Source organism: Copadichromis virginalis, linkage group LG10 (assembly GCF_057382275.1).
Source record: "Copadichromis virginalis isolate Kocher_CV1m ecotype Utaka linkage group LG10, C_Virginalis_male_GT1.1, whole genome shotgun sequence".
NCBI lineage: Eukaryota > Metazoa > Chordata > Actinopteri > Cichliformes > Cichlidae > Copadichromis > Copadichromis virginalis.
In genome coordinates this window covers 17,842,188-17,861,483 of record NC_140627.1, presented here as the reverse complement: position 1 = coordinate 17,861,483, position 19,296 = coordinate 17,842,188, and the positions used below count along the sequence as shown (strand labels likewise).

General features: G+C 37.8%; 3 protein-coding genes across 11 annotated transcripts in view; 1 reads left to right on the top strand and 2 right to left on the bottom strand.

The window, feature by feature from the left end:
* Positions 1-1,256: 1,256 nt before the first annotated feature.
* On the bottom strand, positions 1,257-8,798 carry LOC146700228 (lysosomal proton-coupled steroid conjugate and bile acid symporter SLC46A3-like). Its single transcript, XM_085471387.1, has 6 exons — positions 8,741-8,798; positions 5,585-5,787; positions 3,698-4,577; positions 2,946-3,029; positions 2,553-2,709; positions 1,257-1,440 (listed from the first exon to the last, which is right to left on the bottom strand). Exons 2-6 carry the CDS (start codon positions 5,762-5,764, stop codon positions 1,332-1,334), a joined length of 1,410 nt encoding a protein of 469 aa, XP_085327513.1. The 5' UTR covers positions 5,765-5,787; positions 8,741-8,798; the 3' UTR covers positions 1,257-1,331.
* Positions 8,799-9,683: 885 nt separating this feature from the next.
* On the bottom strand, positions 9,684-18,559 carry LOC146700227 (lysosomal proton-coupled steroid conjugate and bile acid symporter SLC46A3). 2 transcript variants are annotated; one of them, XM_085470360.1, is made up of 6 exons: positions 18,490-18,559; positions 16,885-17,088; positions 13,890-14,772; positions 12,937-13,020; positions 12,549-12,705; positions 9,684-10,632 (listed from the first exon to the last, which is right to left on the bottom strand). In XM_085470360.1, exons 2-6 carry the CDS (start codon positions 17,077-17,079, stop codon positions 10,515-10,517), a joined length of 1,437 nt encoding a protein of 478 aa, XP_085326486.1. In that variant the 5' UTR covers positions 17,080-17,088; positions 18,490-18,559; the 3' UTR covers positions 9,684-10,514. The 2 variants fall into 2 exon arrangements, with proteins under 2 accessions (XP_085326486.1, XP_085326485.1); XM_085470359.1 differs by lacking the exon at positions 18,490-18,559 and adding an exon at positions 17,658-17,776.
* synj1 (synaptojanin 1) overlaps positions 17,940-19,296 on the top strand; it is a 26,535-nt gene continuing 25,178 nt past the window's right edge. For 4 of the 8 annotated variants that reach the window (XM_085470355.1, XM_085470356.1, XM_085470353.1 and 1 more), the window contains exons 1-2: positions 17,941-18,131; positions 19,075-19,235. In XM_085470355.1, the coding sequence (XP_085326481.1) occupies positions 19,112-19,235 (124 nt within the window). In that variant the 5' untranslated portion in view covers positions 17,941-18,131; positions 19,075-19,111. Of the gene's footprint in view, positions 18,132-19,074; positions 19,236-19,296 lie in introns of all 8 variants that reach the window. The other 4 variants (XM_085470358.1, XM_085470352.1, XM_085470351.1 and 1 more) reach the window with 2 other exon arrangements.

The window sequence follows — 19,296 nt, the reverse complement described above, 5'->3', positions numbered from 1 at the left end:
TTTACATGAAAAACTCTGATAATTGAATTGAGATTCAAGTGTAAGACAAACTGTTTCATATGCATGTCCACTGAGTGAAGTTCTTTCTGTACAGAAGACAAAGAGGGATGGAAATACTGCTTAATGTTTGTTATTAACATCACACTTATTAGAATATTCTCCACATCACTTTGGGAGCATTGATTGCATTAAATGTATCCCAAGACATGATGTGGCTCTTAACAGGTTATCAGATCATTCAGTTAAACCTTGGCTGGACTAACAAGGTAATGAAGTCCATAGTAATACATTCAGCATATATACCGTAAATGAAAAGTTTAAATGTATGAGACGTTCAAAAGAGTTTTTCATTTTTGAAGACAATGCATGGAAAAAGGAAAAAGAAAACAAAGGAACCACACAGTAGTACTGAGATTAATACTCCAAGTTTCAAGCCTGGACCAAGAGTGGCATCTAGTGGTTGATATACAAAAGACATGACACCACTTCATTCTTCTGTTGTGGCCCAGAATATTTTTCCAAATGAGTGAGGTGTTGCAGTAACTTCTGTGATGAGAAGGGGCTGATTTGATAGTGACGTTTACTGGACTTCTGCTACTTCCTGGGCTCTGGATACCCCTGACAAGAGCAAGGATTGCGCTTTAAATGCACACCCAAAATCATTACCAAAGATTATTCAGCTTTTGTCCAAAAATTGCACATGCAGGTAAATTAGATCAGATTAGTTTCAATGGGAGGCTGTTGAATATACTAGAGATTTTAGGAAGGCCAAGAACATGTTACTCTTTTATTCAAGTCTGTTAAAATGCCATTAAGGGCTTTCCTTCCTTATAGTTATTCCTTAGAATATTAACACTAAAGAAGAACCATGAACTTTTAAAAAATATTTTAAGAGAAAATAAGGATTTCCTCAAAAATCCCTTCTGGCTTATGAGCTGAACTTGCTCCACTTGTTTCCAGGTGTTTTCATGTATACTGTAAATTCTGCTGACAGCTTTGATAAACATAATACATCAACAATGCGCATCTGGTGGATTACATAAATGATTGAGTTCTAGATAAACACAAACTTGATAGTCAAGATTTTTATTTAACATGTATCAAAACAGTATTAACATTAAATCTGATGAATTTTATGCATTTTTGTGAGTTTGTCTCGGTCTTCACCTAGTTCAAATATATTTTATGGTGCACATTAATATTAAATAAGTTACAATGAACTTGTGTTAATTGTAACTTAAGTTAACTCAACGGCAATCTACATTAGCAACACATGAAGCCAGAAAACAACAAAGACGAATCCAAGAAAAATCTTAGACCAAGAGTCTCAGTTAAGGAGGACTCTGACTAGGACCTTCAAGAGGGTTCTCCTCCTCTAAGATCAAAGGATTTGTCATTTGGGCTTCTTGGGTAACATCTACTTTCATCAGAACCACCGCCCTGAAATGAGAACAAACAGGTGTTAAGCAGAAAAAGGATATGGTACTATATTAGCAGTTCCATCCAACTGTGCATCCATTTTTCCATATCATCATGCTTTCTTAATACATATGTTCATTACCCTTCTGACAGGCACATGCCCAACATAGCTCCAAGAAACTACCAAAGTATGGCCATTTTTCCAATGTTACAGTAAGACATACATATGAAAGAGAACATCTGGTATATACACAGTGCTGTACACAGTTCACAGGGAACTACAGCAGACAGTTCCACATGTTTGATTTGGCAGATTTTTTTTGTGGCACTTGCTCTGGTTGATGCCTTTTATATAAAGCAGTTTGTCTTTTTCTTAAAAGACGCAATAAAAGCGTGTGTTTTTCATTTGATTTAAGTTATATTAAATAAAGCAATTGGTTCAACAAAGCTCAAAACTTTTGTTAAATAAACTAGACATTATGAGGATACTAGAGATGTATATTAACATGCAAAAGAGGAACTTGACCGGTGAGAAAAAGTTGGATTAGTAAGAGGAACTGAGTCCTCTAATTTCCAAGTGCCCAGTCAAGCAGAAATGCTTTTCTAGTCAAGTTAGAAAGCTTAAAACATTTCTGCCAAGTCGCTCTTAACAAGGAAACTGCCCCTTTTTTGGTTTACTGAATAAATACACCGTGGTTAAAATTCAGCAAACACCTTCAGGTACTTTACCTCAATGACATACTTCTATTGACAAATAATGTCACATGAAAGCAGCCTTGAATGTACCACCGAGTTTTGAGGATGCTACATGTATGTAAAATGCTAAAACATACAGTGACACAGACATACCGTTTAAAGTTTACGGTGATTACAGCCTGTTTTTAGATGTCAATCGTATACATTTCACCTCTGTAATATTCTTGATATTTAAAATTGAGCTATTTCTTATATTTTGAACTTTGAAATATATTGTATTATTTAATTAGTTCACTCAGTTACTGTTATTGTCTTATAATAATAAATCATTTTGTCACAACTCATGTACATCATCTCTGGTTTTTAGTCAAACTTGCAAAGGCAGTGGTATGATCCTTTGAAACTTTGTTACACTTAAGGCATAATTATTAGCTTACCCAATAACAGACAAAGGGATCCCACAGAGTCCTGCAGACAACAGGAACACAAAGCCAGGGCACCATGACACCGTAGCAGCATAAATACTGTTAAAGACTCCAGTCGATACCTTGTTGCTTATTATCTCCAGAAAGTACAAGAAGGCAAACAGGGCTCCTGTAAAATAAATAACAATCATAACAGTAACAACACCACCATGCTCAGAAGGTGAAAGGGTTACACAAACCCTAAAGATTAAGAGTTTAATTCTGTCAAATCCAACAGAAACTTAAAGTGCTTCGTTTTTAAGTGCACCCACAAGCTTCTGGAATGTGCCATCCTTCAATGGACTGACTCCACAAACACTCTCAGACATGGTTTTGTGGTTCTTGTAAAGCACTAAACTCACTCACCCTGCTCAGACTTTGAGATGATCTCTGACATCATGGCGCGCAGAACAGGGAAAGGCATTTTAGACAGAACCATTGATCCAATTGCTGGAGGGGAAAATGCATAACAGACAATTACTTTTTTATTATGCAAAATACTTCAGCATTATAATATAATTACATTGAAATCTGGGCCAATGAACATTTTAGATTTGTTTAATGTTAATTTCCTGTTCATTGATAAAGATGCACATCTCTTAGACAGCATTAGATACAAGAGGATTATGCAAAACAGTGGTAACTGAGGATTAAATTGGACAAAAACCCATTGGTTACTTCCAGTTAGTAATGCAGATTTATAGTGTTTGAGTCTATAAATCTATACTGTAGGCAAAGACAATTCAGAACTTTGCAGCTATGATGCGTCTGCAGTTGTAATCGCATCTACCTCACTGATTGTGCAAATAGAACAATATTCTACTGGTGTTGACATTAATGCAGTTTTCCTCTTTTTGTAGCTCTGACAAAATGTGTCGACTTGAGAGCTAATAGATTTTGAACAGTTTTACTAAAAACCCAAGATGGCAGAGTCTTCAAACCAGCCTGCGAGTCTAGCATGATCAGCTTACTTTTACTCATCATGGCAGAGCAGCACAAACACATCTTGCTCAATATGGCAGGGTTTTATGGATATAAATTACTTAAGCAATTTGCAGAGTTCCAGTATTCTGATTGCCTAGTTAAGAGTGCTAAAATGTAAAGCCGCTCCCCCTCACCTACAAACATAAATAAGGTGGTCTCAGCAAACGCTGTCATCACCATGCTCATCACCAGAGACAGGATCCCAAACAGGACAATGAACAGCTGGGGCACACCACAGCATGTAAATAAGGACACTCCCACGAAGCTAGTCAGGAACACAGTGGTGGTCAGTGCTGAGCCGTAGCCAATCAAAATCTCAGTCCAGCACAGGGGCTTATTGAGCTCATACAGCGTTATCATAGAGACCCCACCAATATATGCAAAGGAAAAGCTGATAAAGATGACAATGAGGAGGGCCAAAGCAATTTTACAACTACGACTAGCCCCTGCAAGCATCTGGTAGACCCCACAGACCATCTGTTTTATGGCTGAGCGCTGAGGTGCCAAATCCATAATAACGACATCTGATGGAGGCTTTATTGTCTCCTCAAGGACAAAGACTGCATAGATTAGGCTCAAACACAGTATCAACGCAGATGTTAGGAAAGGCCAGTTAAATCCTGCAGTTTTCAGGAAGTAGCCTGTTGATATTGAAGCCCCGCCAGCCAACACGCCAATCATCATGTCTACTCCAGCCATGCGCAGAGTCTTCTTGCGACGGGTGTCACACAGGTCTGCTATGTAGGCAAAACAGCCACCCAGAAATGTGCCCAAGCCGCCACACAAAGCGCTGAGGATTGAGGAGCCAATGAGAAGGTAAATGTTGAGCTCAAAATAGGATACAGTCAGGTAGGCCAAGGTATTGATCAACATGCCAATCACAGGTATGATGATTGTGATTTTGCGCCCTGCTCTGTCGCTGTAGGTCACCAGCAAGAGAATGACCAACAAAGATGGGATTGTGCAGAGGACATCTGTGTAAAGGGAGAAGAGAGATGCCTGCTTCTGTACGCCCTAGAAATGCAGAGAGACACAAAACAGACTTAATTTTAACTGCAAAAGCAAACTCACCAAAATACAGCTTGGTAACTGTGTTTTTGGACACAGACATTTTTCAAGTTTTTCCTCTGTATAACCCCAGAGTGGATTTTAAAAATAAAACAAAGATTGGTAAGTAAAGTCCAACTTTTAAGATTCAAATCATCTTAGAACTTAATTTAATAACAATACAAAATTCAACTGTTTTGAAATTACAGCCATTTTTATATATTGCCCCATTAACAGAGGGTCAGAAGCTGACTGAAAAGCAGCTTCACAGCCAGTATTCGAAGGGATGCTCCCTGCAGTTGATTCCAAGTGTTTCAAAGCCATCCATATGGATAAAGAATACTGCAAAAGCAACCCAAGAGTTTCTTAATACCAAGAAATACTGTCTTGAGATATTCTTCAGTCACCTGATCCCTGAGGTCAGAGACCCAAAAACAAGCAACAATTGAAGGTGGCTGCAGTAAGGGGCTAGAAGAGCATCCCAACGTGAGAAGAAAATGTATTTGGCACTCTGTGCTCTACAGTTCTGTCATTCATCATATTATTCTCAGAGAAGTATTAGGAATAATCCTTATTTAAAATTGTTATTGTTCAGTTATTTCAAAGTCTCTGAAATGGAGGACTCTGTATAGAAATGGTTGTAATTCCTAAATCGTTCATGCAAAAAAACAACATTAAATTAAAGCCAAAAGCAAATTCAGTTGAAGAAACTTTCACATGCACTTGTAAATTTCTAAGTAATGCTAGATCTTATCTGAAATGAGCATTAAATATGAATTTTCCTGCTACAGTATCAATGACAGTATTCAGTGCAACAGTTTTAAGAAAAGTATAATGCAAATGCAGCTAATGCTGATTTGTGTTTTACGCCACTTAACTGATGGCTGTAACTGTGCATGCCCTCATTTTATAGTAGGTCCTTCCATTTTTGGTACCCATGAATCCTACCTTGGAGCCAGAGATTAATGACAAACCTCATAACTGCTTGAGCTGTTGCTTGTTGTACATCTGGATGTGTCAGAGATGGGATAGGTGGTGTTTGTCATCTGCGCCCAGAGTCTCCGGTAAACATACTGCTGCATAAGTGGAGCATTGAGAAAATAGGAAAAAGTGCACAGGGCCATCACAGGCTCCAGAAGCAGGAGACGCTTCATTCTGAGGAGGGCTGGAAAATGTCCTGAACAAGAAACAAGGACAATGATTAGATTTGAACTCAAGTGACAACTAAAACTTGATCACTCCACATGCCTGAAGAAGGCATGGCCATTCTTGTACTATAGTTTAAGAAAAGAAAGCAATCTAAAACAGGTGAAACCAGTTGGTCAGTGATTTTATAGTGTTGCAACTGTAAAAGACATAGGATTTAAAAAAAACAAAAAAAACAAAACAAAAAAGAAAACAAACCCCACAACAGTTACTCTACTCCACTAAAAACTACAGTTCTGATTCAATGTATAAGAAACTGTCTGCATGGGCAATATTTGATTGAGTTTGTATTTTATTTATTCAAGAAAACTGCATTACATTACGGATCAATTGTATACTGTATCAAACATTCTGTGGTATTCTACTCCAACTGTGCTACTTTAGTGTATATAGCCAGCATTCAGGTTTGTGCGATATTTGGAGATTATATCAAAAAGACTGTGTCACAGACTCACTGGTATAATATCTAACCAGAGAGCCTGGAGTAATATACCAACATGGTAGAAAAATACTGATTAAATATAGAAATCTTTAAATTATTGCTCTGTTTATAAAAAAAAAAAAAAAAGGTACTTAGCAAGATAAGCACAACATGACTGCTTATCTTGCCACACACACACACACACACACAGAGTGTAAAAACAGTTCTTGACTTTTTCAGTACAAAACACAGAACTAAAACAGTTAAATACATTTTTCCCCTAATCATAGAATGCCGTTTTGACTCAGCTTTTCCCCTCAACTTGTGACAAGGCATACACCACACACACCATGCACCAGTGCCATATCAGGGAAACTGAAGAAGCTGAAACAGCACCACAAGAAAGTAAAAGTTCACAACAAAAGGTTGTGAACTTACCCAATGTTGGCTTCCTATAAGCAGCGTGAATGCAAACAAAGCAGCCTTAACATTGTGTTCTTGGAGGAGTACCCCAGTGTGCAGTTGCCACCAGCTAATCCCCAGAACTGACTGGTTTGATGTTAAACAACCAGACTTTAGAGACTAAGAGGACTGGAATGTGCAAAAATTCAATCGTATGTATAACACAACCTCAAACTAGTCCTTCATGAAATACAAGCGGGATATAAAACTAAACAAGGTCAAACATTAACAATTTGTACTATGTATTATCTGCAATATTAAAAGCAATGAAAGATATTACTGAGGAAAAGACAGACAACTATTTTTTCCTTCTGTAAAACAAGACAGATTTATATGAGTTTTTTTTCCCCTCCTAGTAGGAGTTTGCATTTACACATAAAGAAAGCCAGTTTTCCAACATGACATTTGGGCTAGTGATCATCCCAAAAATGACACTAATAGTTTGTGAAAGAGGAAGAAAGCTCTAAATCGCTTCATTCGTTGATTTCACAGGTGTTCAATCAGACAGAGGGAAGCACAAAATAAGTAAATAAAGTAGATCCAGAACGCAGGTTTAAGAACCTGAGTCAAACTTCAATCCAACATGAGAAACTCATTTTCCAGAAAATCTGAGTTTCTTCAGTCTGCCCTGAGTATGTTTAGTTTGTGCTCAGAGTGTGCATGAGTAATGAAACAAAGTAGTCATCAGTGGAGCTCCAATACGAGGATTCACCATGGCAACAAGAAAATAAAGGGCAGAGCTTCTACTTCAATCCAGTCTACAGAGAAATAATAATACATACCAGTGGATCATGACATTTATCTCAAAAAGACCAGGATGGGAGGAGAGCGTGATTTTAATTAGTGAGATCCACTTGATTTTTAAATCTAATCATTCCACTATAACCTGAAGGGATAAAACTCACACAGTAAGTGCAGATGAGGCAGTTTAATTATGGACATAAATTTGCTTCGGGTGCTTTGCAGTTGAGGTTCAGTCTTCACATGTTTGGACATTTATAGTGAGAGTGGGGGAGCAGCTAGATGAGAGCCTGCAGAGGTGGAACTATGCTCTGGAGAGAAGAGGAATCAATGTCTCTCAAACCAAGTCAGAATGTGCGTGAACGAATGAGAAGGAGACCAGTTTAACAGTAAATATGAAAACAATAGAGGTTGTGAAGGAGGACATACAGAGGGCACTTTGAAAGAAAATGCATGAATTAGGAAATGAAACAGCATTTGAGGCAGCTGCTTCATATCAGTTCGTCAAGTATGTGACACATTGACTAAATTTCATGAACTGAGAGAACTCTCAGGAGTGGCAATAGTGAGCAGGTAGGCACCAGCCTGGGAGCGCATTGGGTGTATAGTCTGCTGCCCCGATAAGTGACTCAATTTAAGATGGCCCTTCTCTGGAGTACAACGCTCATTTCCCCTCATCTCAGTATGAACATACTCAGACTTGTACGCTAAACAGGCTTTTTGGACGAAGTCAACGATCAATAAAGTCAATAGAAGTTGTTCCGTTTGCTCGGACTGAAGAAAAGAATAAAGGTCAAACTAATATTGTTAACACCATCAATAAAAGGTCGGGAGTTCTAGCCTTGGATAGATTTTCCAATATGACTAAAAAAACTTAAACACTCATTCACACGCTATTGTCACGGGGTTGTTGTCACGGGGACATCATAGCAGCTGACGTCAGTGTACTTGCAGATATTTAGCTGTGAGCGGAGTGATTTGTCTGGCTTACTTTATCTAAAGACCGTCAAGCCAAGTGCTGCAAAATTCAGGTTACTTTTGGTATACTTGATAGATTCTGCTTTTGAATTAGAGCTTTTGACCTTACCCTGAGGTCAACGATATGAATTAAACATGGAGTAACTAAAGCACGCGGAAACTCACCTTGTCTAATTTCTAGTAAATATGGCACCGAAGCACAGAGAATGGTGGTAAATCCGTGGCGTTAGGTATCATGAGGTTTAATATGTGATAAATCTATGGTGAAGTACCACACCGATTGAATAAAACACGACCAGAATTTTACCAAGTGCGGCCTTACCTTTTTTAGGACGTTGGAAAATGGACACTGCCAGTGGGCCTCCTGCCTGACAGTAAAAGTAAAAGTGAACCAGGCAGGTTGATTGGCCAGCCAGAGTTTCTGGAAATTAAAGTCCCAATTCAGTTCACCTGTGAGGCCGGCTGGCTGTCTGAAGCTCTCTGACGAGTTTTTTTTTCCATGTACTAATTTCATATAGAAAAAACCTAACATCAGGTGACCTAAATGGGACTATGTTAGAAAACAGTACACTTGCAATAGTGGTGTACATATTGGCTATCATATAATTTACAGACATTCAGTAAGCAGGAAAAAGTGATGAACTGCCAAAGCAATTAGTAATGCTTCTATGGTTTTTAAGTGTCTAATATCTTGATTTAGATTGGTAAATAGACTGTAGTCAATACGAATTATGGAGGAGCTATAAAATACAGAAATGGCCTGTTTTACAAGTACTCTGTGTTATTTTACCTACATTATAATTAATCCGGTCCTTTTTGGCCAATATATACAATATATTTTTAAAACTGTGATGTTATATATTACAGATCTCTCTTGAAAAAGACATTTTTAATGTCAATGACACTTTTTACCTGGATAAATAAAGGATGTGTAAAAGTAACCTCTCCCCCCCCCCAAAAAAAAGTGACAGGAATGTTGAATGAATGAAATGATTTTTTTTCTGCAGAATCACATTGTGCTGGGATTTAGCTAGAAAATTAGAAACGATTTTTTTATGTTTGTTATGAAGGTCACTGGGTATAGAAAACAGTATTGCATTTAAAAATGTTCTTAGCATTTCATCTCCATCAGAAAAAAAATCCTACATATTTATTAAACATCACCTTGTTTGATACAGTTTTAAGAAGATAAATGATGTCGTGCTGATATTTAGTTGTGAATTTTCAGTCTGTATTAAAATACAGAAGCTTGGCCCACAGTGGTAAACATTTTTTATTTTTATTAGACTGTTGCGAATATTGTGTTGACACAATAATTAAGACTATTACACCCAAAATGTAGTAACTTAGCTACAACAAAACCTGAACAGAGGTTGAATCTTACAAACTTCAGGTATGTAGTGGCATAATTGTGCTGGTGCTTTCTTCTTCTGTTTTTCTCAAAAACCAAAGTGTGAAAGAAAATCCCACAACACTTTCCTTTATTTAGTTTGTTGATATTCTCCAGATAATTGGAAAGGTTTTAATTGATAGTATGGAAAACTGAGCTTTTCAACCTGGTCGTACCCCGAGGCAAGCAGAGACCTAATAAGTGACCAATTCAGTCCACAAGGTCTTCGGTTTGGTCATAATACAGAGTGGTGGGTTGTTTCCAGAAAGAACTTTAGTCCTCATACTTTGAAATGATTACCATAACTCTTAGTCCCCTTTACCATTTGTGGCTTGGTCTTTTACCTTTTCCCTGAGCAAAAATGTGATGTCAAGGTCAAATTTTATTTGCTACATTAAAAAAAAAGAAATAATATACATTTAAAATGTATCCATTCAAAATGTTTTTGAAAATGTCATTGTCATGGTCAGACTTCTACCTTCAGACCTTCGAGATTTCTATCAATTTTAACTGGGGTTGTTAAACCTGAGAGGTAGAGAAATCTGTTTACCCATAACTCCAATAAGCACAGCAACAAAGGAAGAAAATGTAACCTATATTAAACACCACATAAAATAAATCACACACACACACACAAAAAAACAAAAAAAAACCAAAACAAATCTTAACAAGCAAGGTGCTGTTAGTGTTTGGTAGTCCTGGCGTCTCAGGTAAGAAGAGGGCTGTGGTCACTCTGATCTTGGACAGGATTCTCCTCCTCTGAATTGAAACGCTTTGGCCTTTGGACCTCTGTGGCAACATCCACTCCTATCACGCTCACCATGCTGAAATGAGGCGGAGAAAAGGGGGATGATATAAGAGCAAAATAGAAAAGGGAGATACATGTCTGCTAAAGCTCAACATAAACTGGCCAACTGTTTCTGTGTCCGTTTCTTCCATTACATCTCTAGTAGCCCTTCTTAAGATTACATCCATACACTTTCTACAACTACCAACGTGGTGGATATGTATATTTAAGGGGGGGAAAAAAAATCCCATTTTGTACCATCTGCTACATACAAGACTCATCGGCTTCTTTTTAGCAAATAAGCACAACAACAACCAAACCACATCAGTTTCATTTCAGTGCTGACGTGGCTTGAAAATGCTACCACTCTATGCACTCAAAAGGAAAAATATAGTCTCTTGTTGAATTCAATTAGTTGTTCTGTTGTTAGACAAAATTGCTAAACCAGTGTTTTTGTTATTCTATGAATAGCCGCTAAGTAATAGGAAGGAAATGTGACAACAGCTTTATTCACTGAAGGAGTTTTTCACTACACCCCAGTGCAATAAAGTTCAACAGGAAAGAAATTCAACTAAACTTCAGTTGAATTAAAAGCAAAGCCAAGGCTGTAACAGCCCAAAAATCAAATCGAAGGGATACTATGCATGTCATGAGTTATAAGGGAGGACTTCTTTTGTAAAAGGAGTTGGATAACGAATGAGGAACTAATTCTTCCTGCTTAAGCAGAACCACTTCCCTTTTCTAAATAACTGATAAACAGTGACTTGGCAGCTTGTAACTTGCAACTCCATCCACACAGTGCAGAGTTGTGAAGTCTGATCTCACTAGAAATCTGATCACAGATCACCAAAAAAAAAAAACTCACATGCCTTCAGTCAAACTGAACATTAACATAATCCAGGACAAACAACATACAGGACAGTGAGTTTTGGTGGTAGATAATGGCTTCTGTGAGCAATGCATTAAAAATACACGGTAACATGAACAAAAGTAGCAAGACCTGAGGTGAGTAACCTTAAACTATGTCATGTGACTGATATTTATGACATAGTAAAATGAATGGAAACTAATAATGTCTGGGAGGTACAGCAGGAAATTAGTTTGGAAATGTATTACTCTACACATCAATTATAACTACCAGCTCAGAGAGCGTAACCCTGGTTACTTTTATAGCTACAATTCTACAGCTAATTGCATCACAGCCATTAAGTAAGTTTCTGTTTCAAAAATAAAACGGTTATGAAAGGCGCAATGACTAAGGTTATACCTTTATAGCTGGAGACCTTTATTCCCTCCCGACTAAAATTACAGTTGGGTAATTTTAGTTGCAATGGATAAACTTAGGAGTCTGAGGCGTGTTGTACTGTCAATGATTGTCATCACAAAGCCCAAACAACATGCCTGTGTGTGCAGCCCTTCTCCTCTAGGTTAAACACTGGTGACTGAACAACTTTGAACTAAAATGACAACTGCTTATCTGCAATGTCTCAAATTGGACATTGCACTAATTTTCTTCACCATCGGCACAATGTGCAATTCCCTTGTATTCTTATTTATCCCTTTGTATATTCTGTATTTATATATGTCTCTGTAATTCTATCTGTGTATATATGGTATATTTCTGCTCACATTCTGTAACTTCTGTCAGTGCTGCGCTATTAGAAACCGAATTTCCTGGAGGAACCCACCCGAGCGATTAATAAAGTTTTATCTATCTATCTATCTATCTATCTATCTATCTATCTATCTATCTATCTATCTATCTATCTATCTATCTATAACTACAGTTTGAAGTGGATCAGATGAATGGGCTTGAGTAAGGCTAACTGGCTGAAAAGTAGGACAGTTTTCCCAAATTATTAGTAAGATTGCAATTTGCAGTAAAAGATGCAAAAATGCTGGCCTGGCTATTTTAAAGTTGTGGGAAATCCATTGGCCTACTTATTGACTTACCCCAAGGCAGTCAAAGGAATCACACAGAGTCCTGCAGATAACAGAAAGACGAAGGCTGGGCACCACGCTACCGTAGCAGCATAAATACTGTAGAACACTATGGACGATACATTATTGGACAAACTTTCCATAAAGGAAAGACAGGCAAACAGGGCTCCTGCAATAGAGAAAAAAAAATCAGAAAAACAGAAAAAAATAAATAAATCTGCAGGTCATAGGGTTACTAAGAACTTCTGGTGTATAGTTTTAAGATAACCCTCTGCTAAATTCAACAGAAACTTGGAGAGCCAAAGCTGCTGGAACAGGCAATCCTTCAATGGACTCTGGCTCTACAAACACACTCAGACATGGTTCTGTGGTTCATGTAAAGCTCTGAAAAGTCACTCACCCTGCTCAGACTTTGGGACAATCTTTGACATCATGGAGCGCAGTACAGGGAAAGGCATGATAGACAGTAGCATTGGTATCCTCACTGTGGCAAATGAAAAACAGAAGATCAGCATTATATAATGCATCACACTGTAGTTTTAATGTAACTGCATAAAACTATACATGAGGAAATTAATATTTGCAAAATTGTTTAGTTACTTATGAAAAAAGTATGTTGCATCTATAAATGTAACAGATGTGTGTTTTCAATTACGTAGATTGTTGCAATAAGATAATTAAAGTAAGCAAATGAGCGATAACATAATTACACCGTTTATAAGTTTACAATGCACTAAAAAAATTAGGAGTCTCTAGTAGTAGTTGTGCACCTTATAAAGCCACCATAAAAAGTCCTATTCTGTCAATTAGTAATCCAAGTCACTAGCATGCAATGTATTTTGGGGGTGCCATTTCTCTGTTTATAATGCCTTATGTGCTTTTTCTGCAAAAAAATAAAAAAATAATAATAAAAAAGAGCACACAAGGCATTTCTACTTCCTGCAGCTAAAATTGTCCTTATGCTTTTTAATATGACACATTCTGCGTTTTTACACCCAACCATTTAATATCGTGCCCACAATGAACACTGAAACGGGCTTTGGTTGATGCATTTTTCCTCTTTTCATACCGCATATTAAGACAAATTCTACAATAGATCAATGCAAAACACTAAAAACTAAATTTGTGTCAGAAACTATATATAAGCAATTTCCTAATTCAGGGTGTTAAAAACAGATACAACTAAACTATGGACTTAGTTCATGGCACACCTTGTTAAAAAATAAATAAATAAAAATAATTATATAATTATTTTTTTTATTTAAACAAACATGGGTTAAAAAGTATTATCTCTTCATTTTATGTACGAGTCAAAACTACTGTACATTCCAATAGTTGCATTTTCCTCCTCACCTATAAACATCAACAAGGTTGTTTTAGCAAATGCCGCAGTGAGCATGGCTGATACAACAGACAGGATCCCCAACAGGACAATGAGCAGCTGGGGCACACCACAGTATGTAAACAGGGACACTCCTGCAAAGCTGGTCAGGAACACAGTGGTGGTCAGAGCTGAGCCGTAGCCAATCAAAATCTCAGTCCAGCACAGCGGCTCACTGAGCTCGTACAGTGTTATCACGGACATCCCTCCTACATATACAAAGGAAACGCAAGTGAAGATAATAATGAGAAGGGCCAGAACAGTTTTCCACCTGCAGCTGGCCCCTGCAAGCATCTGGCAGACCCCACGGAGCATCTGTTTCATGCCTAAATACCAAGGAGATCCATCTAAAGTAACGGCACTAGTTGGAGCCTTCTTCACAGTCTCCTCAAGGACAAAGATGGCATAGAGCAGGATCAAAACGAGCATCAGTGAAGAGGTTAGGAAAGGCCAGTTGAATCCCACAGTTCTCAGAAAGTAGCCTGACGATAATGCAGCCAGTCCAGACAACAGGCCAATCATCATTTCCAATCCAGCCATGCGATATGTCTTCTGACGATCATCCTCGCACAAGTCTGCTATGTAGGCAAAACAGCCACCCAAAAATGTGCCCATACCACCACACAGAGCACTAAGAATTGAGGAGCCAAAGAGCAAGTAAATGCTGAGTTCAAAGTAGGACACAGTCAGCAAAGACAATGTGTAGATCAATGTGCCAATCATAGGCATGATGATGGCTATCTTGCGTCCTCCTTGATCACTGTAGGTCACCAGTATGAGAGTGACCACCAAAGATGGGACTGTGGATAGGATGTTTGTGTAAACGGAGAAGAGAGATGTCTGCCTCTGTACCTCCTGCAAAAGCAAAAAAAGAGAGAGAGAGAAAATGTGGTTAATTGTAAAGCCCTTTAAATTCTGTCAGCTTGCATTTATGAGGAATGCTAGATGTCCTCAGCTCTCCTCAACAGCAACTCTTGAACCTAAATTTAATGTTAACAGGAGTCCTGGAAGCAGTGCAGGGGTGCACAAATAGAGGATGTTGAAGGAGAAGATTTTTTTTTTGGAGCCAGATCAAAATATCTTGATCATACCTTAAACAGTGGAAGAATTAAAAAAAAAAATGTAAAAACTAATTATTTTCAGACATTTCATAAGAACTTTAATGTTCAGGACTAAAAGGGGAGGTGGGGGAAAAAAAAAAGCTTTTTATAATACCACAGGTGCTGTTGTGGCCATTTACAGATAACACAAGTTTTGTCCTGTTGTGGTTTTCACTTCTCTTTTATGTGTAATTCTCATTCTATACATGCATGTTAAAGTAAAATGACATTGTTCCTCATAGAACAATGTCTTGATGCATGCTTAATCATCCTCCCACTGAAAGGACTATGTCCAGATGAACACAATCAACCTTTTGGGGCTCATAGAACAATACTCTTTTACATCCTTGTTACAAAATTGTTTGCTTATTGCAAACATCCTACAAATAAAAAGATTGTACCATCATATCTGTATTCTGTAAGATTATCACTTTTTAGCTATAGTGTAGCTACCACAGTATGTGGGTATCTGTATGAGCACAGACCTGTAGTCATAAGAAATTCTTTGCACGTCACCTTATTGCGCTAAAGAAATCTTTGTAACCCAAACTGTGAAAGAGAGGAAGTTAAAAGTTTATGGGAAAAATGTATGAATAAAAACGTTGAAAATAGACATGGAACTAGTAATGCTATTACAAGTTCTAAGTAGGCAACTTGTTATACCGTACATGTAGGGCTGTTCGATATAAGATATATATCGGATGGCGATATAAAAATGTCTATGTTTCATTTTACGCTATTGTTTGTTTCGTGGTGTAATAAACTGTTTATGGCAATATTTTTTCATTATTTTGATGGTCACTGTAGTGGCTATATTAATTTCTTAAAGTTCTCTCTTTCTCTTACATTTAATATAATCACACTACAGACAGACAAGCCTTTGTGGGTTTTTTTTTTTGCCTTGTCCTTAGCAACAACGAAGGTAAAACCACCGCGTGTCCGCTTGTTCCACATAAACCTTTTACAATAAAGCTCAAGATCCTGTTGAGATTTTTCAAAATAAACTGAATTACGTGAAAGATGCCGAGTGTTTACGGGTAAGAAGCAAAAAAGAGCCGTCAGGTGCTAAAAAATAAACCTTAGACTCAAACGTTAGAACAGGCTTTTCCCCGCAGCAGCTGTGTAATAAATATTCAGAAAGAAAACAGCGCCAGTTACAACTTATGTCTAAAAATGTATAGTTTCATGCATCAGTTAAAACACTCGACTCCAGGTAGGCGACGTCCAGCTGGAAACACTTCACGCAAGTCGAGCTGCCCGAGATTCACAGAATTTACACAAAATGTTACATTTTTTGTGATTTATATCGTTATCAGATGAGAGATGTCTTAATATCGGGATATGAGATTTTGGTCATATCGCACAGCCCTACGTACATGTACTAGTTATTATTACTAGAGTACTGTGCGAAAGTTTTAAGCAGTTAAAATGTCTCACACAAGACCATCGGAGGCATCTGATTAGTGTACAAGTCATGCAAATTAACATAAACATACGGAGTCATTAGGAACTACCTTCATATTGATAAAAACGTGCAAATAATCCAGAGTCATAGTCATAACATGTCAGTCTGGAATTAATATGTAAGAAACTCACATAGAAGCTCCAGACAGTTTTTTTTTTAGATGATTGAAACAACGTGCCACCCAATACCATGAAAAGCTGTTGACCTAAAAGAATCTGTGTCTTGGTTTAAAGGTAAATGTTTGCACCAAATATTTATTTTTTTTTCATGGCATTCATTCTTAAACAATCCTTGCTATATTCAAAATGTTTTTAGTTTTCAGTGTGGTGGGAAAAAAGAAAGAAAATAAGATACTCCAAATTTCAGGAATGGATAACACGCCTTTAGTGATTAAAGACTAACCTCATTATAGTGAGACTGGTTGCTGCTGTTGCTGTTTGCCACACATCTGGAAGTGTTGTCAGAGCTCAGGTAAGTGGTGTTTGTCACCTGCAGCCAGATTCTCCTGTATGCATACTGTTGCACAAGCGGATAGTAGAGGAAAGTGGCAAAAGCATACAGGGCCACCACCGGCTCCACGAGGAAAAGCCTCTTCATGTTTAAGGGCTAAAAAGTATCCCGTGAGAAGATATGAAAGACAGTTGATAGTTAGATTTAAGCCTGAACACAGGTCACAAAAATTAACAATACACTGCACTGTCAGATATTTAAAACAATCAAATACAGCATAATACACAGCTATTGTTGTGGTAAAAATTCAAATGAGAATATCAAACCCAAACTTCTAAGCACATTTTATTTTGCTGAAACTTTTGGATCTTTAACAGTCGTGAAAACAAGTAAACAGGCACCTCCAAAAAACAACCAAACAAGAAAACAAACAGACAAACAAACAAAACAGAGTCTGGTAACAGAGAGTCGATTTAAATAATAAGAAAGGATCTGCATGGAAGCAAACATACTTTATTTGTTTGGTTGTTTTAGAGACATTGAACTACAACGTCGATAAACAACATCTCCTGACAGGCTGAAACATTACATAGAATAGTAGACAATCTAACGACGTTCCTGCTTGACAAGCTGGAGGAGATCCCACCGGAAGATAGCAGATGAGCATTAACCTTCTCTAGCATGTTGTGAAAAACAAGACAGTGCTACCTCTGTTTGACGCCTACCTGTTTAAAAAATCGTCAGGGTCACATATATCACAATTACTTATGCCCCGGCTAATGTTGTTTATATGAGGAAGGTCGGAGCGCTTGTTTTATACAGAAATGTCAGAGGTTATGAAATGCCGACGTCCCACCTCTAGGCACACACGATTGGACGGCAGTGTTCTCTGTTGGACTCATTGGATTAAAGCAGCTGTCAATCATAGGTGGAATTGCTCAAAACATTTCATGGGTTCTTTTTTTAAGTCGGGTAGTTCATAACTGCATATTAGCACGAATTTAAAATATTGCACGCTTGCAAAACGTTTAATTTACATACTCCAATGCCTTTCTTGTACTAAGGCATGCGCTTTACGTTTCCTTGGCTATTACGGTAACGTGAGGTAGGCGGACGTTTGCGTCGGAATGTACCATTTTGCCAACACACCGGGAAGGATTATGTTGTGACAGCGGAGTTACAACCCGGCGGGGGAGACGGTAAGACCAGATAAATTGTGTTACTTCTACATAATTTCTTTAAAAACCGGTCGGTAGTAAGAATTGCAGAAATGTAAATTATGTTTGCGTGTAAATGTTTTACATGGCCGACTTTGTTAAATGTATATAATAGTAACAGTTTGTCACCCCGGACATGCAGATAAGTGCCACCATCAAAATATTGTAGGCTAGCGAATCATAGCTATCCCTGTGATTCACCCAGCTAACTTGGCTAGCGTTACCAGTTAGCTTTGCAGAGGTTAAAGGCAGCTACTACTACTACTACTTTCGTTTTATACTGTCATCTGTCGTTTTACTTGTCGGTCTAGGATTGCACAAAACCTAGCATTTGAGCTACCTCGCTGGTGAACGTTAGCGTTTGTTCTGCCGTTGCATTACGGAGTCGTGACTGTCCAATGGATGGTATTTAAGCCCCCCCCCCCCGGCCTAACTGTCAAGTACCGTTATCAGTCGCAGTGCTCCTGATACTCGCAATCTTGAGTTACCTGCAGTACTAATTTTTTATATTAGTTAATTATAGGCGTGGGCCTGAGCTGCATCTGCACTTGATCTCACGTTAAGCTTCGGATTTCGCAATGCAAGTTTACCCCCTTTCCGGATTAGGGAATTTAATTATTGCCTAATTATGAGTTTAAATAGAAATTTGAAAAAAATAAATAAAAGAAACCCCGAAATCGTTAAATTCACAATAAGAGTGTTGCAAAATTATGGAAACGTTTATGTCTTTACCTTTGGTTTAGTCTGTTAGCTATACAAACTGTAATAACTTTGATATTGAGCCAGACATCTTTTTAAAAAAAGTGATCAGATTTGAGGTCACCTTTCTGATGCTTTCATCGTCATTAAATTGCAGGTGTTTTATGTGAGAATATTTCTTTTCTGATCTATTGTCATTCTTTTTTTAATTTCTCTTGTTTTCCAGGTAATAACATAGGGTTTTTTTCCAGCTTGGATCAATTATGGCCTTCAGCAAGGGATATCGTATTTACCACAAGCTGGACCCACCACCTTACAGTGTCATAGTGGAAACTAGGGCCAGGGAGGAATGCCTCATGTTTGAATCAGCAGCTGTTGCTGTTCTGTGTAAGGCATCTTGTTTGATTATACTATAATAAGATATGATTTACATTCTTTTTAAGCCATT

What these genes read in the sequence shown, in the direction of transcription:
- LOC146700228 (XM_085471387.1), bottom strand. Translation starts at nt 5,764, where the DNA reads ATGAAGCGTCTCCTGCTTCTGGAGCCTGTGATGGCCCTGTGCACTTTT. An exon ending in ACAGCTCAAGCAGTTATGAG is followed by an intron (nt 4,578 to 5,584) that starts GTTTGTCATTAA and finishes CTGCATTTCTAG; the next exon opens with GGCGTACAGAAGCAGGCATC. An exon ending in CACCTTATTTATGTTTGTAG is followed by an intron (nt 3,030 to 3,697) that starts GTGAGGGGGAGC and finishes TTTCCCCTCCAG; the next exon opens with CAATTGGATCAATGGTTCTG.
- LOC146700227 (XM_085470360.1), bottom strand. Translation starts at nt 17,079, where the DNA reads ATGAAGAGGCTTTTCCTCGTGGAGCCGGTGGTGGCCCTGTATGCTTTT. An exon ending in ACCAGTCTCACTATAATGAG is followed by an intron (nt 14,773 to 16,884) that starts GTTAGTCTTTAA and finishes TTGCTTTTGCAG; the next exon opens with GAGGTACAGAGGCAGACATC. An exon ending in AACCTTGTTGATGTTTATAG is followed by an intron (nt 13,021 to 13,889) that starts GTGAGGAGGAAA and finishes CATTTGCCACAG; the next exon opens with TGAGGATACCAATGCTACTG.